The 25,393-nt window shown below is 40.3% G+C and overlaps 1 protein-coding gene across 1 annotated transcript in view; it reads left to right on the plus strand.

Moving 5' to 3' along the window:
• LOC139818466 (uncharacterized) overlaps nucleotides 1-24,951 on the plus strand; it is a 182,514-nt gene extending 157,563 nt beyond the window's left edge. Inside the window, exon 6 of the mRNA XM_071787209.1 lies at nucleotides 16,994-24,951. Coding sequence (XP_071643310.1) covers nucleotides 16,994-17,317 — 324 coding nt within the window. The 3' untranslated portion in view covers nucleotides 17,318-24,951. The remainder of the gene's footprint in view (nucleotides 1-16,993) is intronic.
• The last annotated feature ends 442 nt before the right edge of the window (nucleotides 24,952-25,393 follow it).

The raw sequence follows: 25,393 nt of genomic DNA on the forward strand, positions 1-25,393 counted from the left end.
TCCAACTTATCCTGTCGGATTTCCACCTCAATCCAGACCAGATGACTCCTCGAATATATAATACATACGAAGAGTACCTAAACTATTCCGCGTCTTGAATATTTCACCCGATTTTTATTCCTTCCTTTTTACTCTCTCCACTAATTACCTCAAGTAAAACGATTGTAAAAATTGAGTAATGGAAAATGATAGAAATTGTATTAATGGAAATTATATTATAGCTTCCATCACGTTTCTTCCCCGCTATGACAATTTTACGACGATCAAATTATAGCCAAGAATAAATAACCGAGGTACTCAATAATCTGTCCGCGGATGCTGGTAGATTGTCGGTTCTATCGAGTAAGCAGACAACCGCATGTTTCGCAATGTTGTGTCACCAAATGTTTCATTAGCACTCGGGAAAGCGTTTCCTGGCACAATGTAACTCGTCGAGGGTAATATTCGTAAACGTCGCGGAGGCTTTGCCGGCACAAGGGCCGGCAGTTTGTCCGTCGAGGTTGAAGAGAGGAGGGTGGGGGGGTTGGTTAGAGGCACCCTCCGTTTGTTTTTATGCGAAGAGAGCTTCCTCTTTTTTCGTCCCTCTTCTCCTCCCGATGTGGAGATGCTCGCACGCTTCGAAAGTTTTAACGAGGGCGTCTGGCATGAGAAAGCGAAGAGTTGTGTTTGTGAATGGACCGTATTAATGGCCCGAAGCCAGTTCTACGGCATTCCCATAGGAATTCATTAACTTCGTGAAATGTTTTCCCTGCCCCCCCCCCCCTCTCTCTTCCACCCGACGCACTCACTCTTTGCGCGTCGCGCTCGCGGTGGCTTATGAATGGCGGCTACACGTTAATTACGGTATGTTTCCCTTTTGCAACTATTATATTTGCGGCGAAATGGAGACGTTTATTAATGCGCCCGTAACGTAATCAAAATATCCACGGAATTATTCAGCAATATTTATCGTACGTACGGCGTTAACAAATATCAAAATAGTGAAAATCGAAATATTTCGATTTAGAAATTATTTAACAAAACTAAACGAGCGAGGAGAGAGAAGAAGGGAGAGGGGAAATTTTATGCAAGAATGATTCTACGTTATTAAATCACGGCGAAAAGCATTTTCATCGCTTCAATTAATTTTATTGATGACAGTGCAAAATCGTAAAATAATAATGAGACCAAAATTAGTATTGTTATTTAATAAATAATCCATTTTGATGTTTATCAATGTTTTGATATCTTTCCGTCCCTTTATGAGACAGCATTGTCTTATTTTACGCACATTTCTCGGTCGATACTTCTCGATACAATTTTATTAAGATTGTAACATGTCAACCCGAGTTTGTTGATATTGCGCATTTGCGTTGACTTATCTAGCGAAATGCCGTAAAAAGCTTTAGGCAAGTATACGCGATACACGTTAACGGTCCAATTATGGCCCGCTAAAAGGCAACGCGGATTGAGATTTGGCCGCGATAATAGCCGGCCGCGCTGTAATAACGATTACCAGCATGCAATTTGATAAATTACCCTAGGGCCAACTAGGGTCGGCCAAGTTCATTCCAGTACGCGAAGTATCGCCGGTGCCTCACCCGTTTACGGCGTCCGGCGGTATACCGTATCGTAAAATAAATGGCACGACGATAACGCGGAGATAAATCAAATTACGGACTCCATAATCAGAATTGTGCGACTGAATCTGATTAATTTCAGAATCCCGGGTACCGTTGCTATGAAATTCAAAATAGTGTTTTGCAATTCTCCAACTGTAACTTCTCTCTCTCCATCTCTCCCTCGGCCTTTCCTCGAATCTTCGACTGTACAAAGCCATAGAGCAAATTTTCGCCCTTATATCCATGGATTGTAAATAAAACTACGAGCATTTTCGCAACTCTCGATCTTCAACGATATATATCAATGTTAACGAAAAATGGATTTGTGCATACAGCCACGCATTGTAAAATAGCTCTATTAATTCTTTTAGTCCATAGGGACGTATGTTAACGACATATGCCAACCAATTTTTAAAAATCGCTATAATATTTTTACATATTTTAATCTGTCAGCAACACAAGTATAAATCGTGAAAACCATACTAAACGTTAAAATAAATCATTACTGTCGTCACAATTTTTTTTTAAATAATATAATATATAATATAAATTTATTTATTCGATCGCGCGTAAGTGATGTCGGTACAGTTATATGAGAGAAAATCCGAAGAAATACTATTTAACGTTTATCAATTGCATTAATGAAAATTGTTGAACCGCGGACTCTCGAGAGACGCGAGTCCGTACGCGCATGTGTCTGTGGGCAAAGAATTAGTAGTATAAACCAACTTTTTTCTGTCGCATACAGGAGACGTGGAGGAAAAGTAGGAGTGCGGATCGATATTGCACGATCGCTCGTTTACATCCTCGCACACGAATAGCGGCTGAATGTAAACGTGCCTCGACGGTCCTGAATATTCATTTAACTTTTCCCCGGGGATATATTCGCCGATGGAGGACGAGAGAGTATTCCGAAGATAAAAGAAAGACTCCCTCGTGAGGAAAAGAGAAAAGAAGATTGCGGAGAAAGCTACCGTCGCTACTGCGTCTTCTCGAGTTCGAAAAGTGGCAACATTAAAAAAGAGGAATTGCTGCGCAAAGAGATAATCCGGTGCATTATCAGGTTATTATGAGTATAAAACGCGTTATAACAGAACCTTTCATACATACGCAACGCATATATAAAATTATAAAATACGTCGCGAGTTTATCTGATTAGTGCATAAAATATATGGCGAGTTTATTGAATTAATATCGTATCGTAATGCGTGTATTTACATCACGTATCTGACGAACCGATCCTGTAGAAATTATATCATATTAGTATATACGCGGAGAATAAACTTGTACAACTAATATTCGCTTTGAAAAACGCTGCTGTTCACAGTAATTTGAGATTCACCAAATGTAATTGCTAATACGAATATTTTGCTTTAAATCTATAAAACGATAATATTCATCAATTTTCAAATAAAATACTGTTGAATAAATTGTAATACAGATGACACGAGGTTTCAATAAAATTTAATCAAATAAAATACCGCTATTAAAAATTTAGTCTATAATAACTATAATAAATATATACTCAGAGGATATATACGGGAATACTAAAAAATGCATAATTTTTTTTTGCATTGCTCCTCCATACGATTACGGGCGGAAAATTCATTACAGTCACAAAGGTACGAATGATTCGCGGGTGATCGGAATTTACAGACGTTGAAATACGTTCGAGATTGTCACGGCGTGTCGGAAGACGAGCGCGACCGCGACAAAGCGGTGAAATATGTGGATCGTCTGATTGATCGTCTGGTTTCGCAGTCGTCGGTTGGCGCGGATGCGGAGGCGAGAAGCGGAGTGTTAAACGACGTGGCGATTAGCACGTCGTGGAAACGGTTAAGGTCGATCGAGCGTGAAAGGGAGACGGCTCGCTTTTTGCTAGCCGATAAATGGCGGAAAGCATTCGCGACCAATTACGGAACGGATACTTCTTCCTGCGGTCCGGCCCGATCGGCATTCGCCTCCACTGCCGCATGGCGGTCTGAGCGGAAGCAGCTGTTACTACTGCCGGCCTCCATCTGCCGGCGCGGTCCTCTACGCAATCGACCTAAACTCCTCACGGCGTACTTGTCTAAATTAAAATCGCACTCTTACGCGTTGTATATATTATATTATTACCAATATTATATCTAAATTTTTTGAAATAAAGATCACGAAGGATATGAAAAATGCAAATGTCGCGTTTGATACAAAGTATATATTGTGAACAAAAAAAAGAACAATTTTATATCCTCTCGAGATATCGAAATGAACTTTTTCTGCAATATAACTGATATATTTTAAAGGATAATTGATATAGTTAATAAATTCTTCTTTATATTTTTTTATTTTTAGATGCAAGCTGTGCCTGCGCTTCCAAAAGTATTAACGTTCGTTATTAATTTTACGAGCGATATATCGAGTCAATATGAATTTAATAAATTGGTGAAAAAAATTGCAATTTGATGAAAATAGTAGGACCGCTATAAAAGCTAGGTTTAATGTCCCAAATTCGTCGAGAGTTTCGTCTCGCTAGTGGACAGATTAGCGAGGCGAAATTTCATTCGTCCTATGTCATCGTGCATGTATTTTCAATGACACAAAACCCGGTTTGGATTACGATCGCATCGAGCGACAGCTCGATATTTCGAGATAGAAGAAGAGCGAAAAACACGTGTTCAAAAATATTACCGCTTTTAATACACACAACATATGCATTATGTCAATGGCGATTTGCCGGATTTGAACGGTACCGATTGATGCATCGAAATCGCAAAGAGAGATGGCGAAATATAATCCGGCGTGAAAGCCGGCGGCTTTTCAAGACGACCTAGCGAAAGCTTTCACTTCGCCAGCGTAATGCGTAATCCGCATGCCTTCGAGAAAAATATCTGTTCATTCACTAATAATATGCTGAAAAAATGAGGAAAAAGCAATATTACGAGCGAAATTCACTGCACAGCAACGGTGAATAGTAATCCACGCGGAAACACATTTCGAAATGCCTTTGCGACTTGAATGACGTGACTCGTCGCATAAAGTTTAACGACGTCTCGACACTCCAAGGTCGTAATCGCACGCGATAAATGCCTTAATTATACAACTATCTCGCTCGCTTTGACTCGCTCGAGAGCATTATTCTCTATCCGTGTCCCGTCGCGGATCGATAGATCGTGAAAGAAGCCGTGCGTGATGCACGCGTGCGAGAGGCGTCGCGACAGATTCTAGACCGGATCGAGAGAATCGACAAGCGACGTTGAGCCTCGGGACAGACGGGATTCGCGCACGTACGGCAGACGCTTAAAATCGACGATAAAGCGAAGCCGGCCGACTCCGCCGCCGCGGATTTATAAGCCTTCACAAGCCCCATTGATCGAGCACGAGCTCGCAAAATACCATAAAACCCCCTCATCTCCGCGCTCATCCATCTTTCCACCCAGACTTCAGGTCCTCCCGACACTCTGTCTCCTCTTCGAGAACGAGCGAGATTTCTCCCGCGCTCGTGCGCTCTTCTCTCAGGATAAAAGTTTATCTCCCTCATCGAGATCGCGGAAAACAGGGCGAATAACGATCTCGAACGTAGGATCGTGAACTACTGGGATTTATTGAGCACGAAGATGTCGCACCCATCGAAAGAGACATTGTCGTTTTAATGGCGAACGCCGACAAATCGAATCTCGTGCGTGTGATAGTTGTCCCACACAGATTTAAGTATTTTAATATAAAAATCCCCCCTAGCTAAAAGAGAGAATTAAAATTTAAACGCTCGTGCAACATTCTTCTTAGACATTCCTGTAACTTTCTCATGTAGCGATTATGTGAGAACAATTTTGTCATGATACGTAACGCTTCTTCATGTATTAATAAAATAACATAACGTGTATTAATAAAATAAAATAACATTCGGGAAAGCGAAAAATAGTAACGCGTGTCCAAAATTCGGCGACACGATCCGCAGAACCGGCGCACGGTCAGAAATCGAATTTCATCCGGAGACATCATGTCATGGAAAATCCCCCCTCGAGTCTCTGGCTTGACGGTGAATCAAAATTCAACCAGTACGTCAAGCCGTCTGACCGTCGCGCAAATGGCGCATGCGGATGAATTATGCAGTGTGTCATGTCGTAGCAAGCGACTCATCAAACATACATGCGTGTTCGCACATCGGAGAAGGCGAGATCTAGGTGCTCCAGAGTGCGGGAACGAACACACAAGGGACTCTCGCGAGATAGGTGAGCGGAAACGATAACGGGGTGGAAGAGAAAACGAAGGGGAAGCGCGAGGGGACTGTTAATACAAGCCACAAAATCAGAGAACGGAACGGAACGAAACGCAAGCGCACTAAGCGTGATTGATTGGTACCGGGATTGGGCTTCGTTCTGGTAATGTCAGTTTTGAATTTTGCAATTAGGCTGCGCTGACGCGCACTGTGATTAATAATAGAATTGGCGAATCGTGATTAGCGCGTCTGGACAATCAAAGGGGAGAGGCGAAAGAGAGAGATAGAGAGAGAGAGAGAAGCGAGAAGGGAGTGGTGGATTATTGAAATGCCCGACGAGCCTTTGAAATCAGTCGGTACATGAAAACCCACAGTGCAGTGCCTGTTATTTCGTTGTAATTAACGTTGTCGACATTATAATCGGAACCAATGAAATGCGGCCGTTTCAGTACGGATATTATACAAATTAGTCGCAGCAAGTATAAAGGATATTTCAAACTATCGCGTTTTCCGTAAACTGCAAAGACTGTGCTAGAGAGATCAATAGTTATCTGGATGTCGGATTCGTTAATATCAACAGAATTGAGGGATTGCTCTGACGGGTGTTAATAATATAATTCTCTCAAAGCGTAATTTTTAAATAAAAATTTGTTTTCGTATTTAATAGAATAATAGATTAAATATATTATTACGAGCTTTATAATAGATTATGTTAACCAGAGTATCACGTAGAACGCGAGGATAACGGCAACAACCGACAATAAGTGGGAATAGAAGAGACTCGCGTCACGTTTGAGAAACCTGAGGCTTCTATAACGAGTCTACAAAGTTCTCCATGAAATCACGCTTTGTCAGGCCTCGAATTCGCGTGTAAGACGAAAATGGGAGTGCTGAAGGTGGGCGAGAGAAATCGCGCACCCCTATCGCGCTCTCCACTTGAATTCCGGACGATTCTTCTGACGCTGGAGAAAGAGAAAAAGAGAGGAAGAGAGGAAAGGGGAGAAAGGATAAAAGCCAAGGCTAAGAAAGCAAAACGTAAAAGAGACGGGAGAAAGGAAGGAGAGAAAAAAGAATGCAGGGGAGCTCGGTAATGTACGAAGTACGGACCGTCGTCGCCGTTCTGCCACTTAATCTTCACTGTGGCAATGAAAACCATGTGAAACGGTTGAAAAAGAGGCGGCCGAAGGTACACGGACATTCCGCACGGCGAAATAAGCGTGGAAAAACGGCCAAGAAAAATTGCTCGTCGAACGAACGTTGTTTGATTATATTTTATCGCTACCAGAAATCTCGCGACGATTGCTAAAGTGCGAGCAAGCGATAGTTGTATGCGGTATACGAGTTTACACAACACAAAATGGATCGACATTTCTATTTTACCATGGAAAAGTCTACTTTGCTAATAAAATTAGCAAATAATAGTAAAGTTTAAACTTGAAATTCGAATCGCCCGAATTGCGTTCTGCCTAGACAAATTTTCTGAATGCTTTCTGTCACTCTGATAACACGGAAGATTGTAATTGTAGCCTTTTGCATTTGTATCGCGAGAAAAAGGAACAGCGGAAAACGCCGACTAAATAGACATCGTTATTTTTTTCCACGGTGGATCTGTAACGGATAACAAAAGCAATTGCGAAGGGGAAGGAAATGAAAGCCAAGCAGAGGAGGAAAGAAGAGGAGACGGCGACTCAATAACGCACGAAGCCCGGCAGATTGTCCGCGTAGTTGCTTCGCCATTTAATCTCTGCTCTGGAAATGAAAACCTTGAGGAAAAGAGAAGCAGCACAAGAGAATCAAGTCTTGTAACGGAATGACAACGGGAGAAGATGGACGACAATGGGAGAAGATGGACAACGTTGAGGAGCCTGTATAAAGGCAGGATCAATATTATCGTCACAAAAATATTGGCATGCCATGATTACGATAGAGATAAAGAAATGATATTCTTTTGTAGAGTGTAAAACACAAAATAATATCATTTAAGTATAAATCTCAACGAAAGATAAAAAAAGCAGAGATAATTACATGCTTTCTCGCTTTAAATCTTTCTTCGAGACTTGCAATTCGAAAGGAAAGCATCTTGTTTATTAACAATACTGATATTGTAACGTATTTTTCTGTACTATTATATTTTTCATTTAAATTCACCGAAAATTTAAAAAATCTAAGAAAAGATTGAGAGAGAAACATTCCGAGTCCAGTCTGGAGTCTATCTGAATCTATCTTATTGTTAGAATCATCCTAGATCCAACCTGTACCAATAGTACGCCTGATGGTGTTCTCGATGGTCCAGGCTGAATCCGGGTTGGGCACAGGCTAGCCCAGCTATTTGATCTCTGTCGGCGCAATGGAAACTGAGGAAAGGAAAGGGACGGGCAGAAATGGGGGATAGAACGAGGAGGAAACTGCCGGGAAGAACACCGGGATCAAACGAGTAGAAGTAAAACGACCACACGACAAAAGCTCACCGAGACGGAGAAACGAGAGGAGCTCGCAAGTGTGGGAAAACAAATCTTCAGCGGAAACCGCAGTGCATTACCACGCCAACGACTATTCAAGGGATGAGCGAAAATTAAATCCAGTGTTTAGCGTCGTGTAGTATCGAGGCGAGACTCGAAAAGGTATACGATAACTTCTAGCGTGTAATCAACCTGACGCGGGAGAGAAGACTCGATTCGCGACGCTGTTTAGTAGCCGAACAGCGAGGAGAAACGGAAGCGAGGAGAAAGTTATGTCGCGTTTCCGTCGCGGAAGCAAATAAAAAGCAGAAGTGTGCGAAACCGGAAGCAAGTCAAGAGACAAGCACGGAAGTTCTCGAAGGAAATGGAAGCGGACGTGATCATATGCGAAAAAGCGATATATATATATATTCTGCATCCGCAGAATGAGGTTGAACTTATTGAAAGAAAAGTATAGTCGTGCGCAGAGTAAATATGCTGAGAGGAAGAAAGAAAAACGCGGTAAAATAGGACAATGCGACATGAGAAACATAAATAAAGTAAATAATACAGAACACAGGAAATATTAAAAATATAACGAAATAACATGCACCGAAATAATAAAATAATGATCTACGAGATTTATAAGATACGTAAATGGATAGAAAAATTTGTAAGTAAAAAATTATATATTATACGATACTTAAATAAAGACAACATGCATAGAAACAGGAATAAAATTAACTCTGAAAATGCATTGAAAAATGTGTGTATAAAAGTAGGTAAAGGTAAACCAACAGATAACAAGCGTGTAAGAAAAAGAAATCGATATAAAGATAATAACGGATGTAGGTCGTAAAGCGGATAATCAAAGAAACTAGAAAGGAGGAGCAGAGGAAACAGAAAAAATGGCGAAGGCGACGATGTACCTGGCGTATATTTTACCTACGAGTTTGCGAGTGGTAGTAAGCGAGCGAAAAATGATTCGCATTTTTATTCGCGAGCGGAAGACGGATATAAAGCGGGGCAAATACATTTTTCATATGCAGATACGTCCAAGAGAAAGAGCGGAAATGGGCTAGAAAGATTTGGAAAGATACGTTCTACAGTCGTTAAAATTGATAGTCGTAAGGCGCTATCGAGAAATGCGGTAGTACATTTTTAGTGCAGGCACACTTACGGTCATGCTGAGCTCTCATGCAATTTAATTTCCCGCAGTGTTATAATTTAATAATATGCAATATATGCATTGTATATACATATATTTATATTAATAAATTTATATCTATATTAATAAATTTATCTAATGAGAAATTAACACAATTGGTGGAAAATGTATGTAAATAATAAACGAACAAAGCGTAGCTTTAATCATCATAAAATAAAAGTGAGATTTTTTTTCTTATATCGTAAACGTATCAAGAAATGAAAGATAGAGTGCTATTCTACTGCCTTTCATTTATCACAGTACAAAAGGGACTAGGTTATGATGAGAGCGAATGCGTTATTACATCGACTTTTTCGACACCTTTTCATCCCAGATGTTATATTTTTCTCGTGTTAACAAAGGCGGCCCTGAAGAGGAGAGCGCGATATTCCCCGGGTATATGATTACAGGACAGGAAAAGAGAACATAGAAAACACCAAGCAAGCGAAATGCTCGAAATGAAGGTAGGTGGCCGGGAACGAAGGGAACGGGACGAAAGGAGATAGTGGGACGGGGTAATGCGGAAGGCGAGAGTTCAGCGTTAAGAAAGAGAGTACGATAAGGGAGAAGAGACACACCGGGCGCGAAGCCCTGCAGGCGAATCCCGTGGCGGGGCGCATTGTCGTCAGCAAATTGCGCGTGGGGAAAAAGTTTCGTTGTGTCGAGGGACGAGGGGAAACACGCTGATAACAAAGCGCCGCCGCGTCCTCGCCGATTTGAGAAACGCGTCGCATAAAGCGACGTAGAAGAACTCTGGCCAAAGTCCGAAGCGTAACTTGGGTGAATATCTTATGCATTCGCGCGGAAGATGCAACTTTGTAAACGCCGCGGGATTTATTTCGCGATCGCGACATTCTTGCATTTTTGAGATTGCCTTATGGCTCGTCTGCCTGAGCGTGAGGTTCCTTCAAGATGCTGATGGGTCATACAAAAAATCCCTCCATGATTAATATTTTGATAACAAAAGTTAATAATTATAAGATAACGAAAAAACATAAACAATGACGATATTTAAAAAAAAGCTTTCCAAAAATTATTAATCTCTACTTTTAGATAATTACCAACGTGCGTATCTAAAGCTCTCAAATATCTTAATTCACAATGGGATGAACTTAACGATAAATAGAAACAAGACAGAAAATGAAACCATGATCATCTTCGTGCTTCTCTTAAGTAATCAGGAGAGTGAACTCCCAGTGTTGTGGTCGACAACGATGAAACGTCTTATAATTTCATGCAAAACGATTTAAGAGGCGCAAGTTAGACGGTCTCCGGGCTACTGAATGCGCGAAGTTAGTATGCGACGTTAAGACGGAAAATTGTCGGCGTTTAAATGCGATTGCGAAATGAAACAGCCGCGGGCGACGGAACCGAGACTTCCGACGATGAGACTTTATCCGCGTTTATCCGCGACGAGGATAATTTCAATCGGACGCAATTGCGTCTCTCCCGTGCTAAATGCGCGCTGTATCGCAATATTTCTCTCTCGCGACGCGGATAATAATGATACTTGTCCCAAAATGGCGTAAAGTCTTGCTAAAATCGCTACATGAAATTATATATTTCATATAAAATTAGTACAATTTGAAAATTAGATTTGTATTTGAAAATAAGCGGCTTGCTATTTCTAGACGTACCAATTTAGCGAATCTTTCAAGTGATATTTTTCGCGACGCGCTTTCGAAGACAAAAGTACTTTCTTTGATGACAAAAACCTATATTGGATTTTGTGCGCAATTCCAGCTCCGCAGGAGCCCAGTAAGTGAATTTGCCACCAGCTAACTTAACGAGAACGGACGTTTCATTACTAGCTTCTTACGAAAGGGGCTTGCGGTTCAAAGAACTTTTGAAAGGTTTGCGCGCTTAATCGATAATCTCATCCATATCGATGTGGCCCATCTTGAAAAGACATCTCATAAATTTTCAAAGAGAGCTTTATCTTGTCATCCGGATACCCAGATTCAGCTACTAATACTCTTATACATTAGGTTGCGAGTAAGTCACGTTACTGATCAGCCTTCTTCAGGGATCTTAACCCGATTTCGCGAATTAATTTTTACTTCAGTTTAATCATATTTTTTTCAAAAACTCAAAATCAGAAAAAATAAAGCGTTACATTCAGAGACACCAGCGTTGACGAAATTATTGATCGCCGCTCTCAACGGAATATTTCTTCGACCAAGAAATCTAGACTTGTCAAAATGAGCCACCGATACGTGTGTCGTGCTGTAAAGATCCATCCATTAGAATGACGAGGCCTGATACGTGCCAGTCGACACGTATAATTCAAGCATTGAAAAGCAGTGTGCTCGTTACGGCGACAGGGTCGCAAGATGACATTCGCGAATTCAGCATGAATCTCCCCGCGACTTGTTACTCGTAAATACGGTTCAATATCGCGCGACGAGTGTAACGCCCGTCGCCGCAGTTCGCGTAAATCAACGATATCAGGCATGCACGAATTACCATTTAGGTGCGATTGTTATTCGCTTCTGCGAGACAAATGTCTCGGGCGACCCGATACCACGTCCACCTCCCTTCGCGCCGTTTGTTCGCGCCCGAATAATGAATGCCGGCTTTAATGAAAACGGCGAAACGCAGCCATTACCCCGGAAGATCAATCTCAGATAATCCCTTTAGCATCGCGACACGATTTTACTTTGCTGTCGCAAACGCAAAAGTGGGAATCAAAATGCGGAGAAAAAGGTACGATTCAACTTTATCGCGAGTGCGTGAAATTAATTTCTTCTGGGAGGCTATTAATGACGTTTCTCTCTTGAACCTGAGATAATTTTAATTTTAACGTCGGTCTTTCGCAAGCTTCGTTACGATGCGTTTCATGCGCATGCATTTTAGATTCTGATTCGTATCTTTCAGCGGCAGACGTGCAACCTTTGTTACTCGTGCGCATATAAGCCCCATCGGGCATGTGCTCATAAAGTCTAGATTATTCTCGCAAACGCCACGGCTACGTTGGCATTAAGAAACGCGCGGGCACAAAGCAACTGAAAGAAAACCGTGCGCCGTTACAATTCACGTGATGTAACCCGGAGGCGCTGTTAAAGCAGATATTACGGGAACGTTGTTTTAACATCAGCTATGAGCTGTATCCCAAGGCAGAAACCTTTCCCGCTGTTGTTTTGAATTCTGCCTTTGCTCCTCGTATTATGTAAGCCATCCAAAACAATGTTACGGTGGAGTTACATTGTTTTTCTGGGGCCTCGCGAGATAAAACGCCAAGGCGAAGAGCCGTGTAAAGTGATACAACGAGAAATCTTCCTTTACGAGAAGTAGGAAGTTCCGACTAATATTATTTTTCGCGAGTGCTGTGCCAGCGTAATCCGCGTAAATAAAGATTAAGATTCAAGAAAGAGTAAAATTAGTTAATTCTGCAACATCTCGCGATTTTCGCTTAAAAAAACGAACAACATTGCTGAAAAGGGAACGGTGCATAATTAAACTGCGAGATATTTCCCTGAATAATTTCGCAAAAGAAACTTTGTTTCAAAAATATGTGCGCTTACGCGTGCACAGCCTGCGTACCAATGTCCGCGCCGGAAATGAGGATTTACACTGTTCTTAGTCAGCTGGCGGGTATAAATTCTGTGTGGACAGAATTATTTCAAAAAATATAATTACACGCGCGCGTACCGGTCCACACGGCACCGCAAGCTTCATTATTCTCGCGTACTTTCATCGTCACTGAAAGTTGTCGTTCGCACCGTCGAGAAATATGAGCAAACGAGAGTAGCATAAATCCCATTTTCCTGGCGTTTTCTCATCCATTTAGCGCTGACAATGCATGGTCGTATGTATAAAATATTTGTAATAATAAAATATTGTTTCGCACGTACTTGTGACTTGTGACGTTATTATTAACCGTCGAAATGTATTTTTTCCTGACTGACATGAGAATAATTACGCGGTAGTTTCAATTGAAAGATAATTCATGTTTTCAGTTCTAAGATTTATTCGAAATATTTAACGTAAAAAATTGTCAGTGACGGTTCTCAAAGTTGTCCCTGGAGAAAAATTTGTATCAATTTGTGGCTACATGATAACACACGAAAAATGTATGTAACTGATTGTGAGAGATGTATATCCCAGTGTTTCTTTCGTCACGTACGAATCCTGGATACGCCGCGAAACCGCGCGACCGAAAAATTCCCGGCATGCAGGAGGTCCGTGTTTCCTCGCGGGAATGCATATTACACATACGGTTTCCCAATCGTTTCCCATTGTCGCGAGCGCGGGATTCCGGTCACGATCGGCGATCGCACAATGGGATCCTTCAGAAATTGCGGGCAAATCGCCCTTATGGCCGCGGCCCGCGGCCCCGGACCCCGCGGCAAACATTGTTCGTACAGGACGAGCCGTTCGCGGTGAAAAGGCGGAGCACAATGCACGCGGAACGGCAGCGTAGATGCGCGGAGCGCCGCCGTGCGAACGACGAACAATGATCTTCCGGTATCTGTACGGACGTGCATAAATCATTGATATGACGTTGGCCAATCGTCGCCGAGCTGAACCGATGCGATGCGACGCAGCCTCGACACAACGGCCTTGAAATATCGCCCGCGCAAACCAGCCCACCCTGACGATTAACTCCTGTCACCGATAATGATTGCCTTCGAAAGGTTTATGGAGGCCGCCGTCATCGTCCGTCCGAAATCTATTGCCAATTACAATTATCAACGTCTCCGTTCTGTGGACCCGTCGTGGCGTCCCATCGCCTCCGACAATCAAGCGAGAATAAGCGAATCAAGGCCCCTCGTGAAATCTAGCCTGCGATTTACATGCACGATGAAAGGATTTGGGTAATTAGCGCCAGCACTTTTTTCGCGATATGCGGTGCTCGTACATTATGTCGGTGAAATTTTAACGCGGACGGGAGATGCGAATTTAATTAAACGGTACTATATTTAGCGCGCTAATTAGCGCTGGAAAAAGACGATTTGCAGATAAAACAATAAAGCTGTAAATAATGTAAGGTGTACAAGTGTAATCAGCGCGCTTAATAATTATAAGCCGTTCAGTATTAATTTATTATACGTTTGTTATCAGTAATTAATTCATTGGAGTTAAAAAATTCACAAAATTACTTCCCATAACATAAATTTGCATGCGAAAGGTAGAGCTTAATAGGGTCGAAATTTATAAGCGCGCATCACACTGTAACATTTTATATAGTCATTATACGTTCGCGTAAAATGCAAAACACTTCTCAAAAAGCTTCGAGAGCCGGGCTCTCGTAATAAAACGTAATAACGTATAAATCAAAAAAATGTCAGGGCCAATAAAATTCGATTGAAACAGCTTTGGCACATTTGTTAAAATCCCCACTTCGACGCATTTAGAGACTCGGGTGCGCCGCGTTGCGCAAAATGCAAAATACAAAACAGTGTAATGCATCAATAAACCCGACACGACCGGTATGGATACGAGCAACAAAATGTAACTACCGTACAACTGGTATTTTCGAAAAAAAAAGAAGGAAAACAAGAGGAAAACAACGATGATGCAAGTTTTACAGCGCGACGTGTTTCGGCGAATTCTTTCGTTACTATCAATCAGCATACATCGTGCATTTCAGTTATTTTGCACACAAAATACATCCGTCAGATATAATTTTTATTCACGCGGGGGCAGCGATAATGCAGGCGATTGTTCGCCCAGCGATCATCGCGGCGCTTTATACACCGAAATTTCGTGTCATGCAACGTCCATTATTCTCGGTTTCACTATACGGAAGTTATTGGTAAGTAAGACGGTCCGGACCCGAGCATTATCTACGAACAGTAGTTCTCCATGGACTGGGGGCTTTAACTTCGGAGTCGGCGATCCTCGCCACAAAGCGAGGACGATAGTTTGGCTCGGTCCAATGTGCTAGTTCGATTAGTTACATGGCTCGTACCACGGCTTATGGTTAACGTTGAACGCTTAAAGCCAAACGCCCGCTGATCGTCCGCTGCATATGTATGCGTCCTGCAGCGTTTCGCAGACGATCCTATGATCTGTCCAAGTCTTTCGAAACTCCCCTAACGATATCGCTTGCCGTACTGAAGCGGCGAACTACGGAAAACTATCTCCATATTTCTGTGAAAGTTTGTTCATTGAGGCCGAAAGAAAATCCTAAGTAGGAAGATACAAATCTCCTATAAATGTTCAACAGAATTTTAGTCATTAGTCATTATTTACGAATAATAGAAACTTTACGTGTCTGGTTAAAATTTACTTACATTAATATGTGTAATCGTCAGAATACTCTCGACGTTAATTAATTATTGCAAGATTAAGATATGCCATCTTCCGGCATATCAGAAGACGCGAGGTATTCAAAATTGCAAGCAATTATTTTCTCGCGTCGCACAATAGCCGACGGTTTCGCCGTGAGAAACAATGCGCCGTGTAAAATAGGAAGTCGCAAATAATAGTCGAAAAAATTCGGTTAACGGAACAGAGAAATGATCTGACACGTGAATTTATCCGCCGTCAGAAATTAAAGCGGACGTAGCCAATTTTTCTCGCTCTCTCGCCTCGGCCTGAAAGAAAAGCTCGCCTTTAACAGCACGCGAGACAAAAATTTCAGCGAGCTCGTTTCTCATCCGCGGCTGCGCCGACCAGCCGCCGCTTTTCTTTCGGTACAGCCCGGCGCGTAACAAACGATTCGCGGTGTGTCGACTTTCAGCGGAATTTTCCTCTTATTACCATCGCACCATCGTGTATATTTAACATCCGCATAATACGATCCCTAATATACACCGAAAAGGGGTAACATTTGAATTGGCAATTATCGAAATCGATCGAGCGATTACATAAAAGTGCATAATTAAAAGGGGATTATATAATTCCCAAATCAATTTTTAATCCATTTTCTTTATATAATCACGTAGTTAGACGCGGAAAGTCTCCTGTTATATTAAATAATTATCGTTATTATATGATAATATTCCATGTTTTAGAACTGCATTATAGAACTGTTCGATATATTATAGAACTACTTAAGAGAATTTGAGGATAAAAGAGATAATATAGGACGTGAACACTTTTTCAGTTTAAATATTTAAAATGCTATAAAAAGATAATTATATATAAGATTATTTGTTATAATTAGATAATTATCAAATTATTTATCTAATTCGAAATTAGATGGCATCTCTTCGTGTCGTTTTTTATTTTGTTTTAATGATGGACAAAGCTGGAGCGACATAAGCACCCTTTTTGCTAGATAAACTATATTGACGAATCTTACTAGAAGTTATAGCTCTACAATGTTTCTCGCAGAAACATGATTAAATTTAGTATTCTGCTACACAAATATATTTTATAAAAATTTCAACGAAATTCTTTCCTACTCAATCTAATATGCTAATATCTGCACGTATTTCAAGAATATTTAAGTTCTTTTACTTAAGTTCATTACTTAAGTTCAGACGCCAGAGTTATTTGTTTCCATTATTTCGTGAGAGAGAATTTCGTGGACCAGCCTCAATTCCTATGTCGCCGGAGATTGCTTTTTATTAAACTGCTTCAATTGTATTTGTTGCAGGTACCACTCGAGAACATTGTCCAGCACCCGCCGTTGTCGCCCACGAGCAACGGAGACATTCCCAACAGCCTGGGGCTGCGATTGATGATCGAGCCTCGGCATTTCACGATGGAACCGACCAAAGGACAGATCAAGATCAAATGCATCGCCGAAGTCGGCTCGCGCGTATTCGATTTCGAGCGTAAGGTGTTGAAGGCATACGTAAACAACCAGAGGCTCAGCGCCGGCGATATATATGTACACGCGGCTGCACACAGCATCCGCGCCGGCATCCTCGCTCCACTGCTGACGGCGATCCTCGCGCTCGTTTTGCTCACAACGTGACCTATCGGCCTCCTCGCGTGAGTCGGCCTCCTCGCATGGGAATTACGTTGTGGCGCGCGCTCCAGAAACGCGCGACAGGTTCAGTGTCAGTTGTCCGATCCTTAAATATAAAGTTAGGCTTAGCGATTAAGCGACGATAGGCGAATCATCGGTCGATCAGCTCGCTCTCGGTCCAACCACGTTTTCACGTTCAGCGATGCATTACTGTCATATTTGCTTGTCAACAGATTGCTCAGAAAACCTTAAAAGGCACGTGAGAAAATCTCGTTGAGATAAGACGATCGTATATAGCGATTATAAAAGAATAAATTTCTGTTAATTATTATGACGCATTAATTATTTAGTTATGTTAATTATTATATCTCATTTTATTGTCATGTAAAAATTATTATATCTCTTTTTAGTATACATATACACTTCATATGAAGAGTGAAGGGATCGTTTTGGGGTCAATATTATCGTGTGGTAATTTTGATAGGAAATGATTAGACAAACGCACCTTCGCATATTTAAGAAATTTTTTAGATCAGTATTTCCCGTGTTAGACGAATACTTATTTGAAAGTTTCCCCGTAATTTTCATGGAGGTTTCTCTCTTCCTTTCTCTCTTTCTCTTTCTATCTCCCTTCGATTTCTCCTTATCATATTTAACCTTTAATCTTTTTAACGAGTTCCAGATCCAGGAGACTCTTTAAAGTTCCCTTCGATTTCGGCTCGCAATCATTAACTTCTCATTGAAGTTTCAAGATTTTACGGTTAAATGTAAATGTCACGAGTCAGATAGCCCGATCATAAAATTGTTAAATAGTAATGAAAAATTTACAATTTTTAACCTCGTATTCTCTTAAATTTGTTAAGATTTCAAGCTTTTCCGACGTTTAAATAAAGTTTAATGTAAATTTCGAAAGTCGTGCTTAATCCGCGTTTCACTGTATTCTCGTAATAAAGTCCGTTCTATTTTATACTCCGACAATTACCGTCGTGGGGTTTAGACAGAACTAGCCGTACTTCATATAGCATGCATGTCGTACCGCGGAGATATAAATTCTAGCGTAGCGCGCGTGCAAATTCCGTTTTACGACACGCATGAGATTAACTACCGAAACGCGTATAAGTCACTACACCACGGCGAAATGCGAATTACGTATAAATCGATAAATGGATTTGCCGTACCGGCATCAACAAAACGAGATTAATAATTCAGATATCTCACATTGCAAAATTGCAAATGCGCGGTTGCACAGTTATATAGGTACAAATAATAACTTTATTGAAAGAGAGGCTCCCTTACAGGATCGCGTAAAAGTTTAAACTTGTGATTATTTCGACAAAAACAATTTGCATGCAACCTGAATAATGACTAAATAACGTTGAAAATCCAACCCAAAGCGATACATTCACGTCGTCGTAATGAAAACACATAATGTTGAATCCAAAATTAGTATACTAATATTATATTACAGCGCAGCATTCGTTCAACGGAAATTTCCAATTAACAATTCAACTTTCGTATGTTTCCCCCATTCTTTTTTCAAATATAATCGGTCACGCAATATGGCATTCTGTCCGTAAATAAATTTTAACGCATGATTATTGTTTCATCGTAAAATTGCATAGAATTTTCCATAAACGCACAATTCGACGAAATATTTGGCGATCTTTGGACGCGTCATCACGTACGATCGTCCGACGAATCCGACAGATTTTCACTTTGCCGGGTGCAACCGTTTCACGTGTTTCGCTGCCTGACAACAAAGGGCGTGTGGTCACGAGAAGCGAGCACGGACGTACGAAGAAAAGAAGAAAATTCTGAAAAAGAGAGAGAGGATTCCGCGAGAGGCGGTGACCATTCGACCGCTCTTCGGAGAAGACGCTATAAAAAGAGACGAGGAAGCGTGACAGGAAAGTAAGAGAGTGCGCGTGAGAGCAGGTGTGAGACAGAGAAAGTGAAACGAAGTTGAATCGTGCAGCCGCAAAGAGGAAAAAAAATGCTGGGCAAGCAGGGAGAAACGTTATGTGTGACCGAAGTGGAGACGCGAAGTTTGACTTCAAGAATGAAAGTAGGTGTGATATTATAGTATCTAAGGTGCGACTCGTCGGTCTTCCAAAGTGGCCACTCTCGTCTTTGATTCTTTGCCTTGAAAATATAAGTTAACTACCGTACAAGTTTTCTATTGAGTTGAGTAATTATTTTCTTGAGAGGAAACTTGCGCGATAAACGCACGAATTTATGATGTTATATTCTAAGAGATATACACTTTTTCGCCTCATTCAAAATTTGTACAAATTTCAATGATAGGATGAGTCGAGACGGCGCATTTAAATTTTATTCGAATTATCGAATCAATTCTATTCCCAGACAGGATCATTTTTCGCTTGATGCAACACGCAAAGTTGCAAATTACCGAAGATGGCCAACTTTCGAAGAAAGCGAGTGACTAACGGAAATAAATGAAAGCGTGCTTTAGTGAAAACAAGAGGATGAACGCGACTGGCCTCGCCGCACATATCACATCACCGACACACGTTACCATGTGCTTAACACACACAAATACATCACACAACCCATACACATTACCAATGCGCGCATGAGCGCACGTACAACGTCTGGATTAAGAGATGGAAGGAGCAGCCATCTCCCCCGCAGGGTGCGCAGGATACACATATATCACGAGATGGTTTCCTTTTGATCGCTATCGCTCATCGACCCGAGCATTATTTATTAGCTGTAATAATTTACGAGTTCACGAGAGGGACACGCTCTGCAACGCGCATAAATGTCGCTTCCGGTATTCGGCGATATTCGGCTGAATTTTTGTGCCTGTATGTGTGTATGCGTAACATTTGCCTGGATCCATTCGCGGAAAATTACGGCGTACGTATTTAAAAGCCATTCCCAAAGTGCCAACTGCCAAGAACACTCTCCTCACGTATAATTTTTCCGATTGGATATATTTATGCGCGCGATATGAGAGAATCGTTAGAAATGACGATAAACAGCAGTTTATCGTGTCTATTATTGCTTAAGATATGTTAGATAATAAAATCCTAGTCGTTTAAGGTAATCCTATTAAGTATCAAAGTTTGATTACGAAAGAATGATAAACTTAGCAAAGTATTTCGATGAAACGAGAATCGTATGAAATTCACTTCCATGATTTTAAATATATGCATACGTACTTCACTTTAAAATATTTCTTCTATTCTTTAACATTTAAATATTCGGTTTTACAAGGCTACATTTTGACACAGCTAAAATTTCCGGAGAATAATTTTATTCTCGTGAGTCAAGCAAGATACGGATTTATCACGTAGCTTCATTAAAGATAAATCGAAACGATTAAAGTTTGCAATAAAAACAGTTCGAAACGTTTGGATTGATGCATCTCTCAATTAAAGCATCGTTTTGCAGCCATTATTGCATTTATGAAATTATTATTTTTTGCAATTTAAACATTGCAGAGAAAATTCACTACTAATTCAACATCAGCACAGTTAATTTCTCCAATTGAGCAATTTACGTAATCATGCATTATTTCGCGCGATTTATCAGACCGAATATTAAGTGTTATTATCGTTCGAGACTCATTTTCCTAATTAGATAATTTAATTGAAACGGTGTTTCTTTCTCTATAAAATATCAATACTGTCTTGTCCTATTTTCGAACATCATGTGACGATGTGCACGTACATACACATTTAAGCGTAATCGAATGATATCCGTTTTAGTATGATATCCGAATTGCATCAGAATTATATGTCGTTTCAATCGCAACAAATATCGCGGAGCGTTACGTCCCCATCGCCGAAAGTTCTTGTATTTGCTTAACGTTATTGATGTCGCGAAACACAGCTGGTCCCAGGTGAACGCCTAAATCGACAGTGGTAGAAATTTTCTTCGCCGCGACCTCGATCGACCGATATCCCAATTTTACGGCCCGTCGAATCGCGAAAGCCGGAGGCAGGTTCGAGGATCTTCTTTGGTGCTGGCTAGATCCTTCGCGTTCTCCAGAAAGACTTAAATGGATTCCTAGCGGAAACTTAGACGCGGTAAACGATTCCTGTTTCGACGACGAAAACTACTCTCTTCAAAATTTCCGTGCAATTTTACAAAATTTATGTATTTCTTTGCAAGATGAGAAACCGGAAAGTTTTTCAATCGAGTTTATTATTCGCGTACAGAAATCAAATGTATCTTTTGACATGAAAAATTATATTGAGATTTCTCGAAAAGAAATATATATATACGAATTCATGTAGCATAAATTTGGAGTTAACGTTAATTGAAAAAAAAGGGATTTAATATAAATTTTTTGTAAACTTTATGTTATCTAAAAGAAAACTGTGGTATGAAGAATAAGAAACTAAAAAATTTATCTGCAGTAGTATTTTGATAGTGCAGGTCGATATTTCAATTTCACAGTCTGTCGAATACCAAAATTCGGAGACATGCAAGATTTCAACTAGGGAATGTTCTCGAGATCCTGCTTGGATCCCACAAATTTGCGTCTCGTCGTGAAATCCTTTACTGGATTTCCCAAGGAAACTTTATCTCTCTCCATGCGTTGTTGAATCTTATTTTTACGGATGTAAGCAAAGCTCAAAACAATGCATCCTGGAATATTTACGATCCTCGGCTATTTTCGTTGTTTGCCATTAATTAAATATGAACTCATGTAAAATTCATATCTCAAACACGAGGGAGATTTGATATCTCAACATATTCTAATTCTCCTAAATTCTTCGATTTTCTATGTTTCTCAATTTAATGTAAAAAATAAAGAAGAGATGCGTAGCTGAAAAATACGCGTCTTTATTATAAAATAATCTTTGTCAGGAAGAGTGAAACCTTAGCCATCCAAATAGACACTGCCACGATAATTATTCGATATGTCGAAAAGTATATTTTATAAGATCCTTAAGATGATTTTAACGAGTCCGTGTTCAAGTTTTTATCAAAATCAAATCACATATTCATAGAAACATATTATAATTACAACTAAATAAAAATATTACAATAGATCCCAAAGTCCCTAGGTCTAAAAGTTACGTATGTTAAAATCAATCTATGAGAGGAACACAAGAAAATAAATTCAAAGCTATTTTTTATTCCTAAGTCGCGCGAATTTACATATGCCCGCACACGTCGTTCGGGTTAACGCAGTCGTATACATTCCTTCTGTTCGCCGAACTATAAGTGTGTCAGCGAATCCGATAAAATCGTGGATCGAAGAGCAAAGCGGAATCTCTTTGTCCGGGCACGATCGATATTTCGATTTTATGGAACGACGAGCAACCGAGAGCCCACGAAAAGCTATCGTACTCGAAACGCGTTCTCTACTTCGCACGTTTTACCGATTTCTTTCGTTACTCGTTACACACGAATTCCGCATAGCGGTAGAAAAGAAACTACGACTTCAAAAAATTGTGAAAAAACGTACGTTTTTACATACGTTTTTTTTGCAGCTTCGCGTTGTATTCTCGCGTAATTTCAGTCACGATTGATTAGGCGAGTTATCGAATACGTGTCCATAGATCAAATAGCGAAATTTTCAACACGAACACCCTGCGGACGCCACGCGCGATGTGGCGATAGTCACACACGTACACGCTCACTTACACAAGTATACGTAGCACACACAAAACGTACGCTGCCGGTCTACGAGAGCGTTAGATAGGAAATAAAGGGCCCCTCTAGCGATACGGAGTTTAACATGTAAATCGATAAAGTATTAATTTAATTAATACAAGTGTTAATCCCCCTGTAATTATAGAAGAGCGCCTTCGCGAGCCACGATCGAATCTCGTTAGTACGTGTAGCGTATTCAAAAGGTATTCATTCGATGTAATCGTGGATCGCGAAGGTCCGCCGGCACCTGAAGGAGGGAAGGGAGGTTCACGAGATTATGTTCGAGTTGGATTAAACTTTCCTGAGCACTCGAGATCCCCAATTATCCTCCATTGCGTTAAGAATTGTCAGTTTTCCGAAGGAGCTGGGCGACTTTCCTAATAAAATGAATTAACGTCTCTATCTACTTTCTTCCGGATAGTAAAAATTACATCAATTCACAGTAATTTGTTCCGCGATAAGTTCAGATCGATCGAACGGTTTCGGCCAACCATGTAGAATTATCGAGTTCACAAGAAAGACGGGACTGTATAAAATCTGTCAAAAATTTGACAAGCAATAGTATATAGTCAACAGAATCCAACGCGAACGGATCCACCTTCTGCTCGTCGCATTTCGTATTTTCAAGCTCACGGATGCACTATTGCGATTTGAGGTAACTCAAATAAAAATTATGCTAGGGACACTGTAGCGGTAAACGTCATCACGATGAAAGATTAAAGTAATACTTCTTAAGGAACTCACATGCACAAGATGTCCCGTCGCTCTTCTATTGCTGTCAAATCTTTTAATAAATTTAGGGTATCTTCTTTCTCAGTAAAAATTAAAAAGTTCCATTTTATATCACAAATCGATTTCAATTAAATCAAATAGATTTTCTCTTACCATGAGATTTCATTAATAATTATTAAAATTAATTTGAATTAATATTAATAATTGCTTTTAATTAATGCTAATCTAATACTAATTATAGAGTATTGGACATTTAATACTGACAATTAAAAGATACTGCGAAATGTCTCATTTTTTATTAAAAAATAATATAGGTAGACGAATAGATCGAAAGTCATATGACGCAGAATGTACTCCATTAAGAGAGGAAGATAGCAACGGGACATCTCGCATATACGTACGTATATACATAAAAGAAGCGATCTCGCGATGCGGAGTACTCAATTAATTATTTCGATTAAGTGCAGTCAGCGATTAGCATAATTGACCATACACCATGGCGTGAACGTGGAAAGCGAGAACGAGTTACTCTTCGTGCAATGTAAGTATAGATAATGTAAGGAGCCCCAGGAGAGAGAGAAAATCTCTCCGACCGCGTGTGTAAACATGCGGGCACTATGCGTGCGGCGTACGCACGCCGACGCGACGTGCCTGCAAGGCGGTTGGAGCTTTAAAGTGCAATGCACAGAATCGCGTGGACGTTTATGTACGTTTATGTAAGTAATATATTAATTGTAAGATAAATATATTGAGAAAGAAAAACGAGAGATTCAAAGATTATATATATATAAATATAAAAAAATATAGATATACATATATATATATTATTATATATTGCAATAATTGCCACTGTAAGTTGTCGGAGTGTTTCACGCGTACATATATAAATATATTATATATATATCATTGGATATATTTTATAGGTTAGACCATACGTTTTTGCTAAACTGGCGAATCGAACGACGAAGTTATTACGACAACTTATCGATTATCTCACGATTATCGGGAGGACATTTAATTTTCTATAGCTTTTCCTCGGCACATCCATCTATTACTGTGTTTACTGTGATGTGTTATTTGTCGACGTTCATACGATTTATATCCGCATACGTTTCTCCGGTAAATTACGGATTCATTCGCTCGTCTGTATAGATTCACCTAGATTTATGTCACGTCGAAATAGCTGTGATTTACCGATTGATTTGTGAACCTTATTCTCTTAGGGAGATTACTACGATATAGCGTACTAAATAAATTGGACGAATTAAACATAACTTCGAATATCATAAACGTACCAATTTTATATTTCTTTGTTCCTCATCCAAGACTTCGCTCAAGTTCGCACTACAACTCCTTCGAGATTAGAAACACAATTCTATTTTTTACTTTTCAACGTGGTTATAAATACAAAATGTAAATTTTCAGTCCTGCTTTGTTACTTTTATGTTTTGGGTCGCAAAAACTTGAGAATAACAACGGAACATACGCAAAAAATTAATCGCACAAATACTTAATAAAAATTTAGACGTGAATTATTATTGCGTAGAATAATCAGTTTCGTTTAAATGCTAACCTTGATACGGAATAAAATTTCTGCGAGATAACTAGACGGTAGCAGCAGAACCCGCCGTTAAACAAGACCGAAACCGATAAACCAGAATTCACATGTGAGCATGTGTACGTGATGGTGTTACCAAACTCGACTGAGGTCTCCAG

Source organism: Temnothorax longispinosus, chromosome 8 (assembly GCF_030848805.1).
Source record: "Temnothorax longispinosus isolate EJ_2023e chromosome 8, Tlon_JGU_v1, whole genome shotgun sequence".
In the NCBI taxonomy this organism is placed as follows: Eukaryota; Metazoa; Arthropoda; class Insecta; order Hymenoptera; family Formicidae; genus Temnothorax; species Temnothorax longispinosus.